Consider the following 23,358-nt stretch of genomic DNA (forward strand, 5'->3'; position numbering starts at 1 on the left):
AACAACAACAAAAAAAAGTCAATTATATTAAACCCATTACATTTTTTATTAATTGTTCCTTTATCCTCTAGATAATTAGTGATTCTTTATTCTTCTTTGCAATGCATTCATTTTCTACTAGGTGTTCTGTTTAGGTGTGTTTGACAAAAATGTTCAAGCCATGTGTAAAAAGTCTCCTCACACACACACACTCAAAATTCGACATTTATCACATTTCTTTGCTGATATAATTTACAGTATAACACATGATGTATAAAATATATCTATGCTCTACTATTTACTCTCCATAGTTTTTATTACCTAGTTAAATACCTTTTCATTTTTCCATTTCTAATGCTCTAGGGTTGTTAGACACCATGCAATATTTTCCATGTCATTAACTAGAAGAAGGAAAAATTATTACACTGAGGTGGATTTTATTTATTTTGTACCTCTGCCATGTTTACTTTTTTTTGGTGGAGAAGTTATTAAAACTTGTTTTAGGGTGTGGGTTTTTTATTAGCAAACAATCTTTTTCTCAATAGGTTAACCTTCTCCGTACTTTCTCTAATATTGCTATGATTTTAAGACTCTTCTATTTTCTCTAAAAATGGCTTTATCAGGAGATTTTTAATATGTTTATTTTATTAGTTTTTACTTTTCTCTCCCAGTATTGGTTGGATTTTTAGGAATAACTTCAGGTTAGCTATTCTTTTCTAGCAGAATAGTACTCTTATCCTTTTCTGAGCTATTTTCAAAATATCACCCTGAATAGTTCTGCTGCTTTTGTATAGGGGCAAAGATTTGTGGTCAGCTAATTAATTTCCACAGTAGTTCCTTTCTTGCCATCAAATATTCTTTATTATCATGTTCCTGAGTTTGTTCCTTAGCATTCAGAAACACTAAGCTGTTATACAGTGTAAAACTCTACTGATATTTCCCTTCTGGATCAGTTTCTTCCTATAAGTAAAAAAAAAAAAAAAAAAAAAAAAAAAAGCCAGAGAAAGGATTACTTCTTTGTCTTCTGAGATTGCCTTGTCTGTATAGCTTCTAAATCTTTGATAAATATCCATTACTTTACTATTCTTAATGGTGCTATTGCAAATTCAAATCACATTACCAGTAGAAGCCACAGTAAAAGATCAGGATCTGCTGATGGCACTGTACAAAGCAATTCTAAAGAAGAAGCTCAAGGTTATTGTATCTCTTCCCTTAAAAATCTTAAATGTATCTTATGCATGTCTTAAAAATATTCAAAGGTAATTCTTTCACTGAAACAGAAGACTAGGGAGTATGGAAGAATATACTGGAAGAATATTCTCAGAATACTACAGAAAAGCTATGGAAATATATGTATCAGTGATAATTAGTAACATATTTCCATTTTTATGAAATGGTTTAAGTTTATAAGAAAAGATAATGAACAAGAAAGGATAAAATAAGAAATGTGAAGCAGTACTTCAAATAGTTTTGAAAACTAGGTTCTATATTATCAGTCAAAATAAGATCATGCATGGAAGATTTTCTAGTTCATCAGCTAGTGTGTTGAGATTCATGCATACAGTCAAATGTAAATGACATCGGTGAAAATGGCATTTAGTTTTGTCCTTATGCAAAATTATCTTGCTCTCATTCCATTTGTCCACAGTTTTACTATGTTTAATCCAGTTTATAGACATGCTGAATAATAAACTTTCCAGGTTTACAAAAGGAGACAAGTGGGGAAAATATGAAAATATATTATAAAAATTATGAGGAATAATTTCTTCATGCATCACTTTCAGAATACTGCTCTTTATTATAAATATACATGTTTCTGTTTATTTTTGAGATATTAAGACTTTATATTTCTAAAGAAGACACATCTAAAGGTTATACAATATGGTCTCTGATATCTGACTTGTGCCAATATCAGTTGTGATTAGTCTGATAATCTCTTTTATGTACTTTCATCCTCTGTAAGTCCCTTTATTATTGTGAACTCCAGTTTCTGACATCAGTGTTTTTATTATGCCAGTTACAATCTGGATTAATTTAGAAAATTAGTTTCTCTAACTGCCAGTGCATCTTCGCAATTTCTTTTTGTGGCAACATTGTATAATCCTCTGAAGCATCTTTTGCTGAGATTTTTAAAAGTTGTGATCTCAACAGTAACCATATGATTAGTTTCTTCCCTGTGTTATTTTATGTATATATATGTATAAAAAATGTATTTTGGCTGGACCTCAAGAACAAAAGGAGAGTCTATGACCTTCAGAAGAGGGAGCAGGTCTCTCATGAAGACTATAAAAATGTAATGAAGCTATGTAGGTAGAAAATTAGGAGAGCCAAAGTGCAGTTAGAGCTCAACCTAGCTACAGCTGTTAAGGATAGTAAAAAATGTTTCTATAAATTCATTAACAACAAAAGGAGGATTAGAGAAAATCTCCATCCTTTATTGGATGCAGAGGGAAACAGTGACAAAGGATGAGGAAAAAGCTGAGGTGCTCAATGCCTACTTTGCCTCAGTCTTTAGCAGGGGAACTAGCTGTTACTCAGACACCCACCCTCGTGAGCTCGGAGACAGGGAGGGGAAGCAGAATGAGGTCATCACAGTTAAAGAGGAGGTGATCAGTGACCTGCTATGCCACTTGGATGCACACAAGTCTATGGGGCCAGATGGATTACACCCAAGTGTGCTGAAGGAGTTGGCAGACATGCTTGCCAAGTCACTTTCCATTGTTTACCTGAAGTCCTGGCTAACCAGGGAGGTCCCCGTGGACTGGAAAGGAGCAAATGTAACACCCATCTACAAGAAAGGCAGAAAAGGTGATCCAGAAAACTATAGACCTGTCAGTCTGACCTCAGTATCAGGGAAGCAGATCATCTCAAGTGCCATCACATGCCAGTTAGAGGACAACCAGGGGATCAGGCCCTGTCAGCATGCATTTTTGAAAGGCAAATCCTGCCTGATGGCACTGTTCTCCTTTTATGACGAGATAACCCAACTATTGGACGAGGGAAAGGCTGTGGATATTGTCTACCTAGACTTTTGAAAACCCTTTGACACTGTTTCCCACAGAATTCTCTCGGAAAAACTGGCTGCTCACGGCTTGGATGAGCATATGATCTCCTGGATAAAGCACTGGCTGGATGGACAGGCCCAAGGGGGCCAATGGATTTAAAATCCTCTTGGCAGCCAGTCACAAGTGGTATTCCACAGGGCTCAGTCTTGGGACCATTCCTGTTCAACATCTTTATTGATGACCTTGATAAGGACATTGAAGGTATCAGTAAGTTCACAGATGACACCAGGTTGGGTGGGAGTGTTGATCTGCACAAGGATAGGGAGGCTCTACGGAGAGACTTGGATAGATTGGATGGATGGGCCAATGTTAACAGTATGAGCTTCAACAAGGCCAAGTGCTAGGTCCTACATCTGGGCCACAACAAGCCCACGCAACGCTACAGGCTTGGGGAAGCGTGGCTGGAAAGCTGTCTGGCAGAAAGGGACCTGGGGTTTCAAACCAACAAGCAGCGGAATATGAGTCAGCAGTGTGCCCAGGTGGCCAAGGCAGCCAATGACATCCTGGGCAGGAGTAGGGAGGTGATTGTCCCCCTGCACTCAGCACTGGTGAGGCCACACCTTGAGGATTGTGTCCAGTTTTGGGCACCTCAATACAAGAAAGATATTGAGGTGCTGGAGCAAGTGCAGAGAAGGGCAACGAAGCTGGTGAAGGGTCTGGAGAATAAATCTTACAAAGAGTGACTGAAGGAGCTGGGTCTGTTTAGTTTGAAGAAGAGGAGGCTGAGGGGAGACCTCATGACTCTCTACAATTACCTGAAAGGACGCTGTAGAGAGGCTGGTGCTGGTCTCTTCTAACAGGTAATTAGTGATAGAACAAGAGGGAATGGCTTCAAACTGTAACAGGATAAGCTTAGACTGGACATTAGGAAAAAAATTTTCACAGAAAGAGTAGTCAGACATTGGAATAGGCTGCCCAGGGAGTTGATTGAGTTACCATCCCTGGATGTGTTTAAAGATTGTTCAGATGGGGTGATGGGGGATATGGTTTAGGGGTGAGCTTTGTAGAGTAGGGTTAGTGGTTGGACCCAAAGAGTCTTTTCCAACCTGAATGATTCTGTGATTCTATAAATCTGCGATGACTAGCTGGAAGTATTTTGGTTGATGAATACAAGTCAAAGATGACTAATTACATAAACTTGAGATTTTAGAGCTTCATTTTTTTCATGAATAAAGGAAATAATTCATACCAAGTAAATAACTGGATGAATTTAAATGAGTTTAGCTTCTATTGTTCCAAAACTGGTTTTGACAATATCTGAATTAGCTCAATTTTATTTATTGTACTGATTTGCTGCATAAATATTTTCAGCAGCTTGGCAAAGTTTTTTTAATGTGATTATTTGGTTTTATGTTAAAACACAGTTTCAATTAGGTGAGCTTTCTAAATAGTCTCTTCAGTATCTCTTAGTAGATCTTTAAACAGTTCTTTATTGCTCTATATTTGAAAAGTTTTTTACATAATCACAGAGGCTTGCTTTTTTTTTTTTTTTTTTTTTTTTTTTTTTGCATTGTAGGTGGGAAAATGATAGAGTGAGATTGAAGAAAAATCATTTCAGAAACTTCCATGACTCAGACCCATAGTTCTTGTTCATTTGTGTTCATGGGAAAACTGCCTTCTGAAAAGCTTATATTTTTTGTCGTTCATCTTCTGTATGCTGTAATGCTCTTTCTGTGTTTCTGTAGCACTTGTACTTCCATTACAAACTAAGCAGATAACCAAAAGGAATCTTTCAAGTTTATCTCATTTATTTTCATGGTACAGCATACCATCTTTTCAGTTTGTTACTAATGGAAAACTTAAACATGCAAAGTCTCGATTTTCTGACACGTTATTATTCTATCATTTATTTCTATTTCTTTGCTTTGGCTAAAAAGTTTTTTTAAACCTTGAAAATATCAGAATTATGTTTTAGTAACATGCATGTCATTCCATAAGCATATGGAATTGCTGTTATTTGAGTGGAAGTATATGTGAACTCTCTAATTTACAAATCAATGTACTCCTTAATCAATGACATAGATTGTGAAGTGTTTCTGTTTAATGAATATTACAATTTTTTTACGTTTTTCATTAGTTATTGTGAGGTATTGTACATCTTATTTTGCATATGGGCATATGCTAATGACAAATTACCGTAAGTAGATGTTAGCATTAGCTGATGTGTAGAGATGCCTACACTATTATAGCAATTGAATTGTATAACTTCTGTGTCTACATCAAAATTCAGATAAATAGTTTTAAATTGTAATGAGCTAACAGATAAAAACCTTTCATTAATACTCTTGGTACCAATGATGTTTGTGTTCTTGGTCACCACTGTGTTACACTCTTTTGTCCTCTTCAGTGTGCCTGTGCTGCGCGTTCTTGAGATTATAGTTCTCAAGTTGTAGAAAAGTAGAGGAAATAATAAAGAAGTTAATACAGTCTCAAAAATCTTTTGTTATGATTTAACTTCTGACTCTATGAAGGATATTTACCTGTGTCGATATAATACATCCTGAAAACCAAACAGTTAGACGCTGTAATTTTCAGTATTAAAATCTTCACTGAGTTAAAGTACATTGAACTGTAGCTGCCTCCTGAGAAAAGGGAGGGAAAAACTCATACAAATGTTTCTGATGATAGAGCTTAGTGGGAAAGATCATCATTGGACAGAAAACATCATATTATTGCTTGGGATTGCCCTGACCCACATGCAGGACCTCACACTTGGTCTTGTTGATCTTCATGAGTTTTGGATGGGCCCACCTCTCAAGCCTCTCAAGGTCCCTCTGGATGCTATCCCTACAATTTTGATACAATTTTCCATTTGTGAATGTTATGAACAGTTTTATTATTAACACTAAAAAAAATCCTAGATACTATGTGGAGCAGTTTCTTCATAGTTCCACCTTTATATTCCATTGTTAGTTAATTTATAAATTTTAGGAATACATTTTTCAATAAGTATAGTTTTATGGTGGTATTCTGGAGGTCAAGACACTCATCTGTGATATGAAAACCTTAGATTTTTACAGAATTACAGCCCTGTAATTCTGCATTTGGGGTACGACTTAATCTTCATTCAAATAAATCAATTAAAACAATACTTTTAAGGGTTCTATAACCACAGTGTTTTGTAGTAAATGTTGGAACTGTCAAAGTTCATAGGAAGTACTTGTATGCAAAATACACAAGAAGGAAGATAAAATAACCTGATTAGGACAGTCCGTGTTGAAACTAGAAACATTCATTCCAGTCCCTGCTCAGAATTTCATATGTGTCATATAAAACTACATCAGAAGATGGTAGGAAAAAAGCATCCCAAAACCACATAGTCCCATGGCTAGAGCATTCTCTCTTCTGCCAGAACTAGCCCTTTGGTTGTGTAAGGAGTCCATACACAGTAAATTGGAGATGTCAGTTTAAACTGAATTGTGAATGTGGATGTTACAACACAAGAAAAGTAGAATTAATTAGTCATAATTTGATGAAAAAACAGCATAACATCTGAAACAACCACTTTTGTTGTGGAAAAGGTTTGCGCATTGTGCATACCTTTCGGTCTTCCCTAAATAAAAAAGTCCTTGTTCATTTCTGAGATTCTTCAAATCACCAAGGAAAGAAAACTATCATTAAATTTTATGCAATCACTGTGTAGGTAGCTGTGGCTAGTTTGCTAATAAAATATACTGAAGATACTTGGCTTCTGTCTTTTGACTTTGACCTGTGAGTATCTTCACCCTTCCTGCTAAGCTCAAAACTTGAGGAGGGTGAGATTCTGCTCCCATCAGCACGCTAGTTTGTTAAAAACCCTTTCAACTGCATACAGTTGGAATTAAAAAACTATTCTTTTCCAAATAGAGTTCCTCTTGTGAGGAAGTAGTTTCAATTTAACATCAAAGAAAGCCATTGATCCATTGTCCTTGCAAAAAAAGATGGATGTCTCAGCAGGTTAATATGTGCCTTCATCAGCAATATTAGCACTGAGACAAAGGAAGAAAACCTACCATACAGATGTTGCATCATGTCCTATTTCTAATTTTTGCTTCTGTTTTGTCCAAATAATATCTTACATGATCATTTGTTCTAGACTTGAATCTGGAAGAACTAAGGCAATTAGATAAGTAGAAAAAATTTTTACATAAATGAAATTTTACACCCCAAACCAGATCTTGACAAGTTGGATGTATATACCTAGAAGAAAGGAATAGAAATTAAAAATTCATGTGTGTAGGATTTCTGCATTTGTTTGTAATGATAACAAAGAAATAAATAAATTGAACTGCTAGACTGGCTTTCAATTATCTGAAGATAAAGAAAGAAGCATGAAGATAACTCAGGTATCATATGAAGATAAATTTTAACAGATAGAGGCAGAACCCCTCCTACATAGATAGTGTATGTGTGGCTTTAATAATGCTGATTCTCCTAAGATTTTAAGATTTTCCTAGAAGCCTTAGAACAACTCACTAAGTCAACTGAAAACCTCACTCAGATGTACAAAAAGGCTTTTCAGGTGTGCTTTGTGGTGCACCATTTTTTGAAAGGTGGTTAAACAACCAGTAAATGTGATGACACTGACGCATCAGCTACACTAAGCCTGTTCTCTGTGTTGTCATTGGTAGTTTAATATTTGAGTAAGGTGTGCTTTGCAACAGGCACAGGTGATCAAGTTGCAAACAGATGACTAAGAACTTACTGAAAGGCTCTGACAGTGGTATCATTTCATGTGACAGAGCTTTCTGTTATTGACAGTAATGTTCATAATAGTATAAGAAGCTGCTTTCATTCATAAACAAGTGAAAAAAAGTTACATCATGTTAATCTTACTGTGAATTGTGGCTAGAAGGATATATTGATTTCAGTGGAAATCATCAGATGCTTATAGTCAGGCGTGTTCTTTTGAATTACGGTAAAGCAAAAGCGTTTTCTTTCCAACATCGTATATTATTCATAAACTAATTTGAGGAAAGGAAAATATGTAACATATGTAAAGATTAGTTGTGGGGGAATCTTAAAAATTCATGCTCTTATTGATAAATAATGTTTTTTTCAAGTCTTATTTATTACAAAATTGCAAGCTTTCACTACTGCTGCAGTCAGCACAAACATGTATCCCATACTCCCTCATAATAAGTTAAAGGACTTCCCTTCCATGGCTTAAGATCTCAAATAGTAAAGTATAAATCTTTTTCTGAGTTTTGCCTGTCAAGAAAAGCTTGCAATTCGCTTAGGAAGCGCAGCCCGCTGACACCTGCATGCAGAGTAATCTGAGACCTACAATCTGCTTCATGGTCACAGTTATAACAGAAATGTAGTGGCTTGAACCTGAACCCTCAGAACATTGAAAAAAAAATAAAATACTATTTGGGGAAATTGGATTCATTTATTTATTCATATACTTATATTGGTTGAAATAATATATTTTATTTTTCCTTTAAAAATCATCAAGTTTCATAAAACTTTTCCTATTTCTGTGAATAGTATTTAATGTATTAGTATATGTGAATTTCATGCTTACAGTGCACCAGGAATTATTTCTTACAAGTGAGATTTTCTATCTGTTTTAAGACAGACAAGGAAGGGTTCCTAAATAAGCAATTACTAGATGCTTTATAAATATTTCAGGAGCAATTCTCAAACTGAACAACAGTGGGTAAACTTTTATCAAGTGATGCAAAAGAAGTTGTCAGTTAAAACCAGTTCATTTCCTTTATGTTTATAAAAAGATGAAGTTGAGGGGGATAACTACATCTAGCTATTAGTGTCATCTCACTTTCAGATCCATCATTGGAAGTTTTTTTTGTTTTTGGAAGTATGTTATGCATGTAGTTGAAAAGTAAGTACAACTGTTTTGGCTGTTTAGATACAAAGTGGTGTTCTTTATAAGCTCAGGTTATCTTTGTTGTATTCAATAAATAATTACTTGATAAAGTGAATAAAATATATAGTAGCTTTTTAAGCAGGTTTTTAATCTATTTCAGGGGCATCTATTTTCACAGCTTTTTAAAAGAAATAACGGCTTCTCCAGTGGTTCAGTATTCAGTTCTACCACTCTATTTCAGGCTGTTTACTCAACATGGGGCAAATAAGGATAGGTAACAGGTATAATGAGGAATCCACCATTCCTCTCCTTCCCCAATTAGCTGTTGCTTTTAGTGCTCCTATTCCATCTGTTCAGATGCAGTTAAGTAATCTTCTATTGAATATATCCGTGGGATGGGATTTTGTCCATATACGTAATTGTGGGAGGATGCTGAGGTCCCTGTAATAACTGTTCTGCTAGCTGAAGCCTGTAGCCCAGGGAAGTTTCCAGGTGCATTCTATGGTGAGCTGAAGCATGACTTTATGAAATGAGATGGCTAACTCATCACAACTCCCTTTGACTTTCTGGATTCTTGTAAGGTTGACAGGTGACTCTAATCTAGTTTTAAAATCAGAAATTAGTGCTAAAATATGTTTTCTCCAAAATCATGATGCAGTCTGTCACGGAATTAGAATGCAGTGATTTTACCTTTCAGGGTCTATGTCTTCAGATAAGTGATTCATCTGGATTGTTTTAGTACTAATAAGCAAATGATTCAAAAGCTGACTTATGCAATGAGGCCAAATTAGAAAGATTTTTTCATTATGCTTCTGGAATTAAGCTTTCCAATGGAACACATTATAAGTACACAAGACATCAGCATTAGGAAATATCCTTACCAAAATACATCATGAAGCTTATACACCACCTTCTAGCTGTGGAATAACTGCCAGGGGAAAAAAAAAATTAACCTCATATCAGATGTGGTTCTATGACAGTTTCATTTAATTCTAGCTACCATGGGCATGCCATTCCCTTTCCTTCACTTTCAGTGACTGTGGTGACATTCCAACTCTGTTGAACTCTTTCAGTACATTCTCCAGCAAAAAAAAATATTTTAACAAAAAAACATGAATAGTTTCCTGGCAGATGAAAGGATTTAAATGGCTCATTGCAGAATCAGGCAAACACCAAAATTATTGTGAGAGGAGATAATATATATCCAAGTGGAAAGAAGGGCATGACTTTGGCAATTTAGAGTAACAAGAAGCAGGGTCTCTATGTTATGGCCTTGTTTTTATTTTCTTCCCTAGATAGCTTCTGTCAGGGTCACAATAATAAGTTAGGACAAGAGGTGTATTCCAGGATGGACTTTCATACGCTTGTGTGTGATGGAAATGGAAAATAGGCTGAGAATAACTCTCCTAATATTTTACAATTTTGCCGACTATTCTTTACTTTGAAGTACACACAGAAGTTCCATGTTATCTATAGGAGCATTAAAAAAAAAATTGTAATTGAATTATATATATTACTGAAAAAAAATAGAAGCCACATGTTTAATTTTGTTTTCTAGCTAATAACATTCTTCTAACTTGCAGTGTGTAGATTTGCATCCAAAAATGTATACACAGCCATAAAGAATTTTATGGTTACTTCTACATCAGGGAGCAGTGCAAGGTGATAGAAGAGGATGACCAAAGGAAAAGAGCTGATGCTGAGGATATGATGTTTTACATGTTTCAGACTGTTGTCTGAAAGGACTCTAGCTCATTCACTTAGAAACTGCTTCATGATGTGAACTGTAATTGGATGCTGCTTCAGAAGCATACTTGTGATCCCAGCTGAAAAATGAATGCAAATGCACTCACAGTGAATTTATATTTTTCTAAACATTAGACCACAGATGGAAAAGTTTTCACAGTCAGGAAAAATTTAGAAGGCTCCTAGATTTAGTGGAATGGATGTACCAGAAAGCCTTGTGAAACTAATACAGCAAGGAAAAAAAGATGAGTGTAAAAAGGAGAGAAATATATTAGCAGTTGTCACTCTTCTCCCTTTGCATTAAAGGAAATTGCTTGACAAGCATCAGGAGAGAAATCTAAATGATATGAAATAGTTAACATTCTCCAGCAGAGAAGAAGAGATGGAGGGCCTTCTGAGAACAAAGTACCGCAGAGCAGTTTGTAACATAGCCACATCTGGCTTATCGAAACAGCTTATCTTTTCCCCAATCAAAAGTAACATTTCTGAGGTGATGAAATAGAGGAATTCTACATGCAGTGTATTACTTATTTTCAGTAGTGTCTCAAGGCAATAATGAGATACAATATCTTTGTACAATATCATATGTCTGATTTTCCTTTCAAGTTCGGGTGCTTTAGAAGCATTTGTAGTGTTTGCTGAACTTCGTCAGTAGATTCATTTTGAGGTCTTAAAATTGATTTCTCTCATTAGGACTTTTGAAGCTATGAGATGGGCTTTGATCTGTTGTCTGGATTTGTGCAGTAGCCCCAGAAGCAGTTTTTAAGCATTAGATAGAGGTGTTACCATTTAGAGCATATCAAGAGCGATATGTGTGAAGGAAGATCTCCCTGTTTCTTTTTGGATATAAAATACTTGTCTGATACATGTTAATGGATCGTGTTCTTTTGATACTGAATGCTTGTGATACTGATATTAAATAAAAGGAATTAATGTGAAACTCAAGAGTACCTACTGGGACATCATACTCATTTCACTTCTCATTTGAAGTTCCTTGTTCAGTTTTCAATATGTCTGCATTGCAAAATCAAAACATGATTGTAGAATGTATTAACCACCTATGATAGTTTAACCAAATTAGGATCAGTAAATGCTACAGAGCAGTACAGGCTTTGTTGCTTATTGCCCATCAGAGTAGACAATCTTGAGGATGCCCAGTGCAGATTCTGATCATTAACACTTGCTAACATTTGTGTTTCCAAGTCTTTCCTACTATTGTTAGTTACTTTTATTAGAAAATCTGTAGATATGTCACCAAATACTATTATGCTATTGTTCTCTAACATTGGTAAGTAACTGCCAAAATCTTGATGTTTACTCGTGCATGATTGCTGGTCTTGTCTTCATGTTGGGCTTGTCTGTGTTAAAAGTATATCCCTTCAATTTCATATGTCATCACATCTTTTATTTTCCATATAGCACTTGAACAATTATTGACTTCTGATCTGAATAAAGCAATTACATCTACATAGACAGATTAGAAACTATCAAATTAATTCTTGTTGTTCAATATAAACTCAGCACTGCTCCTTGAAGAATCAGTCATCTGTTTTCTCCTGTGCCACTCTATGCTGCTCCCTCTCTTGTGCCGATGTAAGTGTTCACTCACGTTTGCAGTAAACCACCTTAAGGATCTTATACTTCGCAAGTCAACAAATAAAAAATCCTGCCACCAACATCAAAAATATCCCTTTTTTCCTGATCTGGACCTCTGAATGGTATCTTCTGTCATTAGTGGAATGTGAAACACTGTGGTAGCATGCAGACACATGAGGTGGGAAAGATGACTTATCTCCATGTCTGTGTCAATTTATGTCTAGCTGAAACTGCGCATGAAACTAGTGTTAGTTTTCACGGAAGTCACCAGCTCTCCTGTACAGGTATGTGTTTAGGTCCCTGAGTATTCATACAATTTGATACTCAGGAAATTTGGAAAATTCAGTCTTCAAATAATTAATCATTGTTTAAACCTATCTTCAAATAATTTTTCTTAGTCATTTTTCTAATGTGCTATCACTGAAAAGTCTAAGAATGCAACCGGATACAATGATTTTAAATGCTCCCGAGTCAATGAAAGAAATATGATCTTTCTCCTTTTTATTTTTTTCTTGCTTAATGGCTTGTATCTTTTATCATGTCACATAGTTCAATGGCACAGAATTACAATAAATTAGTTTTGTAATTATCAAACTCTTCAACTTCTCTTTGGCATTTAACGAACCTCAGAAGCTGTTTATTGCTTCATATACTTTGCCATCATGAATATTAGCCTTTAATTAACTGGAACTCTATTTTTCTAGCTATGTTGCAATTAAATATTTTTGTTAGGTTGAAGAATATACTATTTGTTACCAATTTTCCAGTAACTGGAATACTTTCAGAATTGCCTATAAAATATAAGAAGACAAAATTCATTATCACAAGGAAAAGCATGATGTGATTTCTTTTTGTCTATTGTACTTAGCAACATAAAATCACAGAGAAACCTCAACTGAGAGGGACCTCTGGAGATCATATGATCCAGCCTTCTATTGAAAGATGGATTTTTTTTTTTTTTTTCATATCCCTGCTGAGCCAAATCTGGAATACTTTCAGAAATTCCACTACTTCTCTGAGCAACCTATTCAAGTGTTTGATTTTTTCTCACAATAAAGAACTCTTCTTGTGTATCCAGACACAATTTCCCTTGAAGCAATTTGCACCTGTTGCCTTTTGTCCTGTACATCCTTCTGAAGAGAATACCTATAACTACCTGTTAGGGATTGGAAGACTGTTATTAGATCCTCTCCTGAGCCTTCTGTTCTCTTCTCTGCACTGAACACATCCAGTTTCTTGAACCTTCTGTCAGGATCTCCAGACCGCTGTTGATCTTCATGATTCTCTGCTGGACCTCTCCCTCTTTTTTCAGCTTTTGTCATGAACTGAGAGGACCAGAGCTGGACCCAGTGTTTCCTAACAAAGATCAATAAAGTGAATCTCCTTGTTCTACTGACTTATGCAACCCTGCAACCCAGGGTTGTTCTGCCTTCGTTGCTGCAAAAGCGCTGTTCACTCAAGTTTAGTGCTGTCCACAGGAATCCCCAGGTCCTTTCTGAGCTAGACCCCAACTAGTCAGATTCCACCCAGCTTGTAATGATGTTTGGGGTTATTCTGTCTCATGTGCCAGACATTACATTTATGCAATTCTTATTGGCCCGATCTTCTAGTTTGTGAAGGCCTCTCTGCATGATGGCTATTCCTTCTGTAGTACCTCTCTTCCCAGTTTAGTATGATCCACAAACTTAGAATCATAGAATTATAAAATCATAAAATCATAGAATGTCAGGGGTTGCAAGGGACCTTGAAAGATCATCTAGTCCGATCCCCCTGCAAGAACAGCATCCCCTAGGGCAGCCACACAGGAACACGTCCAGGTGGGTCTCGAAAGTCTCCAGAGAAGGAGACTCCACAACCTCTCTGGGCAGCCTGTGCCAGTGCTCTGTCATCCTCAGAGTAAAGAAGTTTCTCCTCATGTTGTGATGGAACTTCCTGTGTTCTAACGTAAACCCATTATTTCTTGTTCTATTACTGGGCACCACTGAAAAGAGATTGTCCCCTTCCTCTTGACACCTACCGCTCAGATATTTATATATACTAATAAGGTGCCCTCTCAGCCATCTCTTCTCAAGGCTAAACAGCCCCAGTTCTCTCAGTCTCTCTTCACAGGAGAGATGTTCAAGTCCCTTCATCATCCTCGTAGCTCTCCCTTGGCCTCTCTCCAGTAGGTCCCTGTCTCTCTTGAATTGGGGAGCCCAAAACTAGACATAGTATTCCAGGTGTGGTCTCACCAGGGCAGAGTAGAGGGGAAGGACAACCTCCCCAGACCTGCTGCACACACTTTTCTTAATGCACCCCAGGATCCCATTGGCCCTCTTGGCCACAAGGGCACATTGCTGTCCCGTGGACAACTTACTGTCCACTAGGACTCCAAGGTCTTTCTCCATGGCGCTTCTTTCCAGCAGAACATGCCCTAATCTGTACTAATGCCTGGTGTTATTCCTCCCTAGATGCAGAACTCTACACTTTTCCTTATTGAATTTCATGAGGTTCCCCTTTGCCCAGCTCTCCAGCCTGTCCAAATCTTGTTGGATGGCAGCACAGCCTTCCTGTGTGTCAGCCACCTCTGCCAGTTTTGTATCATCAGCAAACTTGCTGAGAGTTCATTCTGTCTCCTCATCCAGGTCATCTTGGTAAGCAAGCATTTACTTCCGTCATCTACATCCTTCATAAGGATATTGGACAGTGTCAGACCCAAAGCCAACCTCTAGGAACTCCCTTTGTGACAGGCTACCCCTGAGTAAAAGCATATTAGTCAAAAAGTTCAAGCCATAACATTTCTGTAAGATTTCAGAAAACATAGTTTATGTAAGCAGCTTCATAAATCGGCAGCTGTCACCAGGATCACTGGGTATTATCACTCGGATTTCTACATTCTGAAATTAGGGAAGAGATGTGTCTTCAGAAACTGTCACATTATAGATGGGAAGGTACCAATGAGTTTTACATGGAGAAATGCTAAATCTGCATGTGGAAAAGAGCTATTAAGAGTGGTCATTCAGCTGTTGGGAAAGACTGTTCAACAGCTTTCTATTGTGAGAAACCTATTGTGAGCAACAGTACTCTTCAGTAATGCAAGGTTCTATTTCTTCATTGCAAGGGACAGTTCCACTCTCTTCCTGATCATCAATAGTTCTTTATTCTTAGGCTCCTTTCTGTGTAGATTGTTTCATTGCTTTGGAGTCAGTTGCTCATCTTGGTATTTCAAAGGTCTCTGTGTCTATTACAGACCAAACTGAGAAGGAAAATATCTTTAAGACAAAGGGAAAAATAACAGCTCTCTCCCTAGATTATTTTCAAGAGTTTGGTATGCTGCTCCTTCTATAGCTATACACATTACTTTGCTAGTCATACAGTGCAAGAATTATGAGATCCATAAAGTAAGAAACTCCTTATTGAAGTGTAGACAATATCAACATGTAATATTGAAATGAGTGATATGATAATAGTTAAAATTTATTAATGGAACTTCATAAGAAGTGGTTTTAGGACTAAACTTACTTGATATTTTCATTAGTGACCTTAGAAAAAAAATCAGGACTGTAGAATATAATTTATAGTTGGTCTAAGGTTTGGAGTTGTTATTAAACCAGATGAAGATCATGATGTCACACAGGTGGAAGTGGAAGCCCTTGAGAACTGGTGTAATAGAGGTGGAATTAAATATAATAGTACAAAGTACAAGATAATGTACTTAAAACTAATGACAAGAAATTCTGTTATTAACATAGAGCTCATCAACTGGAAAAGATAGTTGCTGTGATAGTTAATCAAAAGGATAACTATGAAATGTCTGTGTAATGTGGCCATGAGAGACTAAAAGTAATGCTAGGAGATCTACCAAACAAGCTATATCACATGAAAAAGGATAATATTTGGAGTATTTCTGATCACTGATAATATGGATTACGTAAACTTTCATCACTTTCATCAACTTTTCCAGTCACAGCCTGAATGTACAGAAACTATTAGGATTTCCAGCACTGACTTTTGGCAAGGAGTGCCATAAATCCATTACTTGCTGCATGAATATAGAACTACTTTTGTTTGTTCCAAACTTGTCACTTACTAGATTTTTTTGATGTTATGCCCTGTACTGTGACTGAAGGAGACAGTGGAAAATCTGTCCCTTTCATCCTGTCCATGAAGTAATGATTTTATAGATCTTTATTTTATTCCTCATTAATCATCATTTTCCTGGTTTATTCTTTTCTTCTGAAAGCATTCCATATCCTCATTATCCTCTGAGACTTTTGTAATTGTACTGCATCTTTTTTTGAGATAGCAAATCAGAGTAGGCATATTATTTAGGGTGTGATTTCTAGACATTAAAGTCAGGATAATGCACAACAGAATGAATTTGATAACCAAGTTCCTTTTAGTCCCTGTAATTTCTTTGATTGTGAGTAAAGAATGGGAAGAACTCTAGTTAACACAAACATATTTTCTAGAAAATTTGTAAAGGTGCGGTAGAAAAAAGTTCGTAGCAAGTTTACTGACATAAATTGCGAAGAAGAAAATGTTTGATGTAGTTCAGGATTACGTTAGCTACCTTTAATGATGATAATCTTTAAGAAATAATTAAAATAGTGTCTTATATAAACAAGACAAAATATGCTTTATCAATAATTTAAGATTTAATAGAACAGGAACTCCCAGAAAATAATGTTTCAGAGAATATCTGAACAGTCCTATCTGAAAAATACACAAAAAGAACACAGATGCTTTCCTACTGGCCACAAATGAGAAGTAACTGCAAAAAAAAATTAAAGACAAATGAAAGTACTTATACTAGTGGCACAGAACAATTTGTTTGTCTGCAGAACAGTAAGTATAGATTTATTTACATTGGTTAGAAATGTTTTTCTTGAAGTGTTACTCACAAATGCTGCAGATATGTTTACTAAGCAGAGTTACATGGCCTATCAGTGACAGCAATATGCAACTATAGGTCTCAGTTTAGTAGCTCTAGTAAAGTACAGTGTAGCCATATCAGTAGGGGACCCCTCTACCTCACTCAGTTCAAAATAATGTCAAAATGCTTTGGAGAAAAAAAGTGCCAAATCGAATTTAGATCTGTAGTTAGCACAGTTAAATTACAGAATAGCACAAATGAAACAATGGATGGTGTATGTTTGCGATATGTTCACTGGAAAGCTTAATGTCTGTGCTGCTAGAAGTTAGCATAAGCGTTGCTGAAAAGAGAGAGACAAATAGAACAATGTAAAATACTGAGAATGATTTATGATCCTTGAATCCCTCACTCTTTTTTGACAATCACACTTTCTATGGTACAAAAAGCAGGAAGTCATAAAGGTGTTTTTGACAGGAGAGATACACAGAGAATTGTAGGTAGTTCTTATCTCAGATGTATGGCTATAAAAACAAAAGAAAGGCAAGAGTTCTCTGGGAAGAATCAGTTGTCAAGGATGCTTGAGACTAGTTTAGCTCTCTTAGTGTCTTTTAACATTTGAGATTAGCTTTGTTAATTAGCTTAAACAATGGATTTCTTATAAGTACTTAAATTCTATTATCTTAGTGCCAGTTGTTAGTTACTGTGTTTCACTGAGAAAAAAGTGCCAGTGTGAGCATTCTGGAATTGGACTGTCATTCAGGCACTCAGGCAATATGCTAACCAGTGATAACTCAGATAATGAACTAAGTGGAGCTAAATCAAATTTTTTCACAGGCAGAGAAGAGACATCTGAGAGAAGATTTTTTTTTTCATTTCTTCCAGTGCTTCAGCCATCAGTACTGAAGGGCTGGACGTGATGTGAAAGCCAGTTCCATAGCATTTGGGGAAGGGATAGCGTGAAATATATTAGGTAGTGGCCTGGAAAAAATAATGGAAGGTGAAGGCAGCTGTATTAGATGGAAGGCAAGTCAAAAAACTCCTAGAAAGAAACAAACACAAAAAGGAGATAAGCTTACTTTCCAAACAACTTCTACTACATAATGTCAATATGTTCTTGGTGTTCTATTCTTGCTTAAAAATGCTGCAGTAATGCAGATAGCTACTTGGATATATAAATAGTTTTATGGGACAATCTGAAAGTGGTAACAAAAAGAGCAGTTTAAAAAACCTGTAAATCATTGCCAAAGTGTACTTTCACAGTAGTGGAGTATAGCATTTAAAGAAAAAAGCACAATATGATTTGGGTGATCGGTGTTCTTCTTTCATAGTCGTTTCTATTTTTGAGCCATATAAATTAGACTTTTGCTGAAAATATATTACCACTGAACTATTTTTTGTTTGGTTTGGGTTTGTTTTTTTAAGGTAAGAGGGCCCCCACTTGCAGGAGCATTTAAAGAAAGACCAACAAAGCCCACAGTGTTTCGCATGTTTTATGACCGAGGAGACTTGCCAATTGCCCTTGAGCATGATGCTAAAGGAAACCGAATTGCCTGGAAGGTAAGTTGTGGAACAGCTGTGACAACCAGCTGAGCTTATTGAAGTGACATCTCTCATTGTCAAACAAAGTTAGCTCGTAAGTAAGTAAAGTGAAATAATTTCTTAGTAAATGGAAAATGGTGGGCGAGCCATTAGAGAAAGGCCCCTGAGTCAGCTGTCTACCTTGGCTAACAATTAAATTATATGCTGGAAAAAGGAAGATGACAGAGTTGCTTTGCCTTAGAGAATTATCTCCTGCCCAATTCATCTCTATTTTTATGAGGACCTGGCAATGCAGGCTGTTTCAGGCAGTCCATCAAATGATGGAAGTGGCTGGATATAGTGAGCAGCAGCCATTTATCTCCCCCAAATTTCACCTTCCTGCAGGACACTTCCAAATAGAAGCTTTAATTACCTAAATGGATAGGTCAAGATTGCCTGCTCCCTGAAAATGCAGAGCAGAATACAAACGAAGGCAGATTCTCATTCCACAGCTGTACTCTCAGTCTACAGCATATGTCAGACAGCGTAATCGCTGTCATACGTGCCTCTGTTACAGGCTGACCTCCACTGCTGAAACCATTACAGCTCCGACATTTCACTGACAAAAGGTTAATTGGCTTCAAAATAAATGTATTGCCTAATGACTCCATTCTAATGCAACTGTGTTTCTCTCTAAAAGGCTTGGTGATGTTATTTGTAAAACTTGCCAATCTTCTAAGTAACTACTGCAGACTTTTAAATTTAATTTGGAAAATGAATGCTGATCTTTAACCTGCTTCTACTATTTAATTATTTTGGTTATCATAAATTGCTTTATTTTTTTTGTGTTATTTATTGGAGTAGAATAAGATTTTGCTGGAAGCAGTAATATTTACAGAAAATGAACATGATATGCATGAGCAAAATATGTCAGATTGGTAGAAGGTTTTAAATTGTTCATGTCAAGGACATAATACCAATTTTAAATGTGTAGCTATGTTTATTCAACACAAAAAGGAGGGATTTTGCCATCTTGTAACCATTTCTACTCCTAATAAAGCCAATAGGATTAGACCTACAGTATGGTGATACTATATAATTTTTTGGTAACTAGAATTTAAGGTAGCTTTTTTGTTTACTGAAGTCTTGAAGAGAAATTTGTGCTATCGATTTGTTGCTCTTAGCAATGTTGAATCAGCACAAGGATACTATTAATAGTTCTTGCAGCCGAGAGAAGGTCTATCCAACAAAACCTGACCCATGATCAGAATGGGATTTCAGTGCAACTGGTCTTCAGGTGGCCCTAGAAATGTCCTTTCTGGACTAAAACTCACAGACTTACAATGTAAGTCTGCACTCTAATCTTTCATCACAAGGTAAGCCGCAAGTGAGTTGCAAGCCACTGCAAAAAATCTGCAGAATTTAGTTTTTATTTGCGGCATTGTAACTTCTAATTTCTTGAAATTGGAGTAAGAGGTACAGATAGTTTACCTCATTTTTATTCCTATTTCATGCATATACTTCCATCATAAGGACTAACATTCTGCTAGATGATGCTAGTAACTACTTAGTTGACTTAGAAATGAGGAAATGGAATGAGGCTGCATCAGGCAAATTTCAGATGGGACATTAGGAAAAGGTTCTTCACTGAGGGGGTAGTTGGTCACTGGAACAGTGCTCCCAGGGAGATAGTCACAGCAGCAAGCCTGTCAGAGTTCAAAGAGCTTCTCAATGACACTGTTATAATATTTAGTTTTAGCTAGTCCTGCAAGGAGCAAGGAGTTGGACTTGATCCTCATGGGTCTCTTCCAACTTGAGATTTTCTATGATTCTATGACATCTTACTAATTTGTTATCTAGAAACCTTCCAACCGCAGCTGAATACCTGGAGTGTTTGCTCCCTGTACCTGACGATTTGAATTGTTTGAAAACATACTGCCTCAAGACAGTCCCAATAGCAGTCTCTAGTCAAAGATCCAGCACGTATTCTTTTTGTAATACAGTTTGCAATGTTACAGACCTAATGACTCCCTAGTGTCCACCTACCACAGTAAAATCTTGTCATGTACCTAGTGCTGTGTAGGACTGAGATGTCGTGCAATGGTTGCTTTTGCTATTGCTGTTAATCCTTCCTTTCAAAAAAAAAATTAGTACTTCAGCACGCATGAAAGAGGGCAGCATAGTAACAGACTGTTCCGTTCTTACATTACCATGTGGCTGGGTCCAGCCTTACTTCCCTTATTCCTTGACACTTGATTTAGTCACAAATCAATCCAGACTAAGTTCTGTGGCAGGCACTCAAGAAAACAATACTGAAGTAGTAGAATTACTTGAGGCTGTTGTTTAATTTGGCATGCAACCATCATTGATTATTGTGCAGCTTAAGCAGATGAAGCAGGCAAATAGGAATTTTCTAGTTCAAACTTCACATTAGATATTTTCTAAAGTCTTAGAGGCTACCCATCAAAAGGGTGAGAATGTTGTTCATCATTAGATAATATTTAAAGGTGCAGATAAAGTAAGGTCTATATTTTTCACTTGTTTTAAGGACATGCTAGTAGTTAAAATACCCACCATACATCTAATGGCTAATTTTCATCAGTTCATTATATTTATTTGTAAGTCTGATTAAATGCATCATTTTTTAGAAATATATTTTACTCAGTAGTGCCTAACATGAAAATGTAAAAAATATTTTAATAATGAAATGTGTCTAGACAAAATGTTCTATAAAATCTTGGCTAAACTGTATTTGTTTGCGTGAATCATGATTGTAGTGGAACAGTGTCTTTTCTTAAAAAAAGAACCAAAGCAAATTAGATCTCAGTACAAGGTCATTGTAGCAAGGTGTGTCTTCTGTATGAATTCTCAGACTAAGTCTTTAAGTTTCAGAAGGCATCACCTTTGAATACTCCTGTAATATTGGCGTTCTGGTTGGTAAGTTTTACTTTTATTGCAAATTGTTTCAACTTAATGGAACAAAGCACATGAACAGGTAAAATACATTTACCACATATAAATCATTATACAACAGGAATTTGAACCAGGTTTGTTGTATACCATCCAGAGGGGAAAAACAAAGAGTTGAAAAAGCTCTGGTAATTCAAAACTAAAATTATCTGATATTAGAGGCTATAATCATGGTTATTTCTAAAAGATCTACCTGCATTGATGTTTCTAATCTTTGTTTTCAAAATTGGAGAAAAATTATCCCTTTGTCACTTTAAAAGCTGAGAGAATGACTTGTCTGTGAAAAGAAACTTAACACCTTTGTAATTCTCTACAGAAATTTCTGGGTTTGATTACAATTAAAGTGAAAGAATCCAAACAAAATGAATTAAAAATTTTTCATCCCCACTCAGGGAATCTCCTAGCAGTTAGTGAGTTCTTTGCTAAATCGCATGCATTCAGTATAACTTTTTAATATTTAATTTAAATCCTTTGTTTGTTTTCATGCTCACTGGTCATTAAATAGAACTTTATATATATTAGTGACTTAATATTGCTCTAAATATATAATACTTATGGTTTTTTAGTAAAGCAATACCTTCTGAAATCTAAAGATAAACATCTTCTTTGACTGAATTATTCAACAAATGTTCAAGGATCTTTCCAAATTTGAAGCATTTGTTTTCATCCACTAACAGAGAATGAATAATAATGTTATGTTTTGAAAATATATTTCTAATATGTATCTCATATAAAAGTTTGGAAGATAAATTGTAATTAATTCAGAGTCAGATAATAGAAGATGATCTTTTTAGAAAAAGAACATGTTAAAATATTTATAAGCCCTTTGACTTCTTATGTGGGATCCTGCAGTTCTCTTTTAGCCAATGTATATCATAGTTTTATTTCAAAATGTAGTAATATATTCTTTTGCACAATCTCATACCAAGCTACGAATAATAAAAGCTCGTAGTTCAGATCTGAAAAGGACTTCCAATTTTAAATATACGTTACTGAATTAAAAAAGGTCAGAATGCAATTAAACCTTTGACTAAGAAGGTTGATAAAACCAAGAAAGTATTTCTGAATTACTAAGAGTGTGTTTGAAATGACGCCTCTTTGTATTGTAGAGAAAGTCATCAGAATGTTTGAAAATTTATTTTTTAAGGCAGTGGGGTTAATTATGAAAGTTATTATTCTTGAAAAGAATTTCAGACATTTCAAAGAAATGAAAACTAAATTCAAAACTGCAAACTTCTCAAGCAAAATGCCAAAATAAGCATGATTTCCATCTTTTGGGTTTTGGTTTTTTTTCAGAATAGCAGTGTTCACTAAGTATGTGACTTTTACCATTTATATTTCTCTTCACCTTCTCTTTCCTACATAGCTTATTTTTTCAGGGGCTAGTATTATCTAGGGTAGCAAAATTACTTCCTGGTGATAGAAACTAGACGCAGTGGTAAAAGAAAGCATTCTGCACTTAACATCATAAATTTGGATTGTGCTTACACTTTTTCCCTGTGCAGACTATTGAAGATGGCTTTCGTTAATAGCAACTAAAAAAATTTGAACGTGACATAGAGTTACATTTTTTATTAGTATCTTCCATTCTTCATTTGGTTTAATTGGCATATTGTATATTAGTTTTTAAAAAACTCTGACCTGCTATTATTAAGCTGATACCTATAACTAGCATCTAGAAAAATCTTTTTTGTATTTTGGTTTGGTTTTGGTGTTGGGCTTTGGGATTTTCTCCATAAAATAGCTGGAGTTAAAATTTTATATTCTTTTCCTGGAAGTGTAACCTCTTCTGCTTGTTTTAGAGATGAGTTTTAAGCCAG

General features: G+C 35.8%; 1 protein-coding gene across 1 annotated transcript in view; it reads left to right on the forward strand.

Annotated features, from left to right (window-relative positions):
• The window catches only part of LOC104272218 (parkin coregulated gene protein-like), a 49,282-nt gene extending 26,215 nt beyond the window's left edge, over positions 1-23,067 (forward strand). Inside the window, exons 2-3 of the mRNA XM_009867156.1 lie at positions 18,473-18,607; positions 23,044-23,067. Of these exons, the coding sequence (XP_009865458.1) occupies positions 18,473-18,607; positions 23,044-23,067 (159 nt within the window). The remainder of the gene's footprint in view (positions 1-18,472; positions 18,608-23,043) is intronic.
• Positions 23,068-23,358: the final 291 nt, after the last annotated feature.

This window comes from Apaloderma vittatum, unplaced genomic scaffold, assembly GCF_000703405.1.
Source record: "Apaloderma vittatum isolate BGI_N311 unplaced genomic scaffold, ASM70340v1 scaffold17503, whole genome shotgun sequence".
NCBI classification, from domain to species: domain Eukaryota; kingdom Metazoa; phylum Chordata; class Aves; order Trogoniformes; family Trogonidae; genus Apaloderma; species Apaloderma vittatum.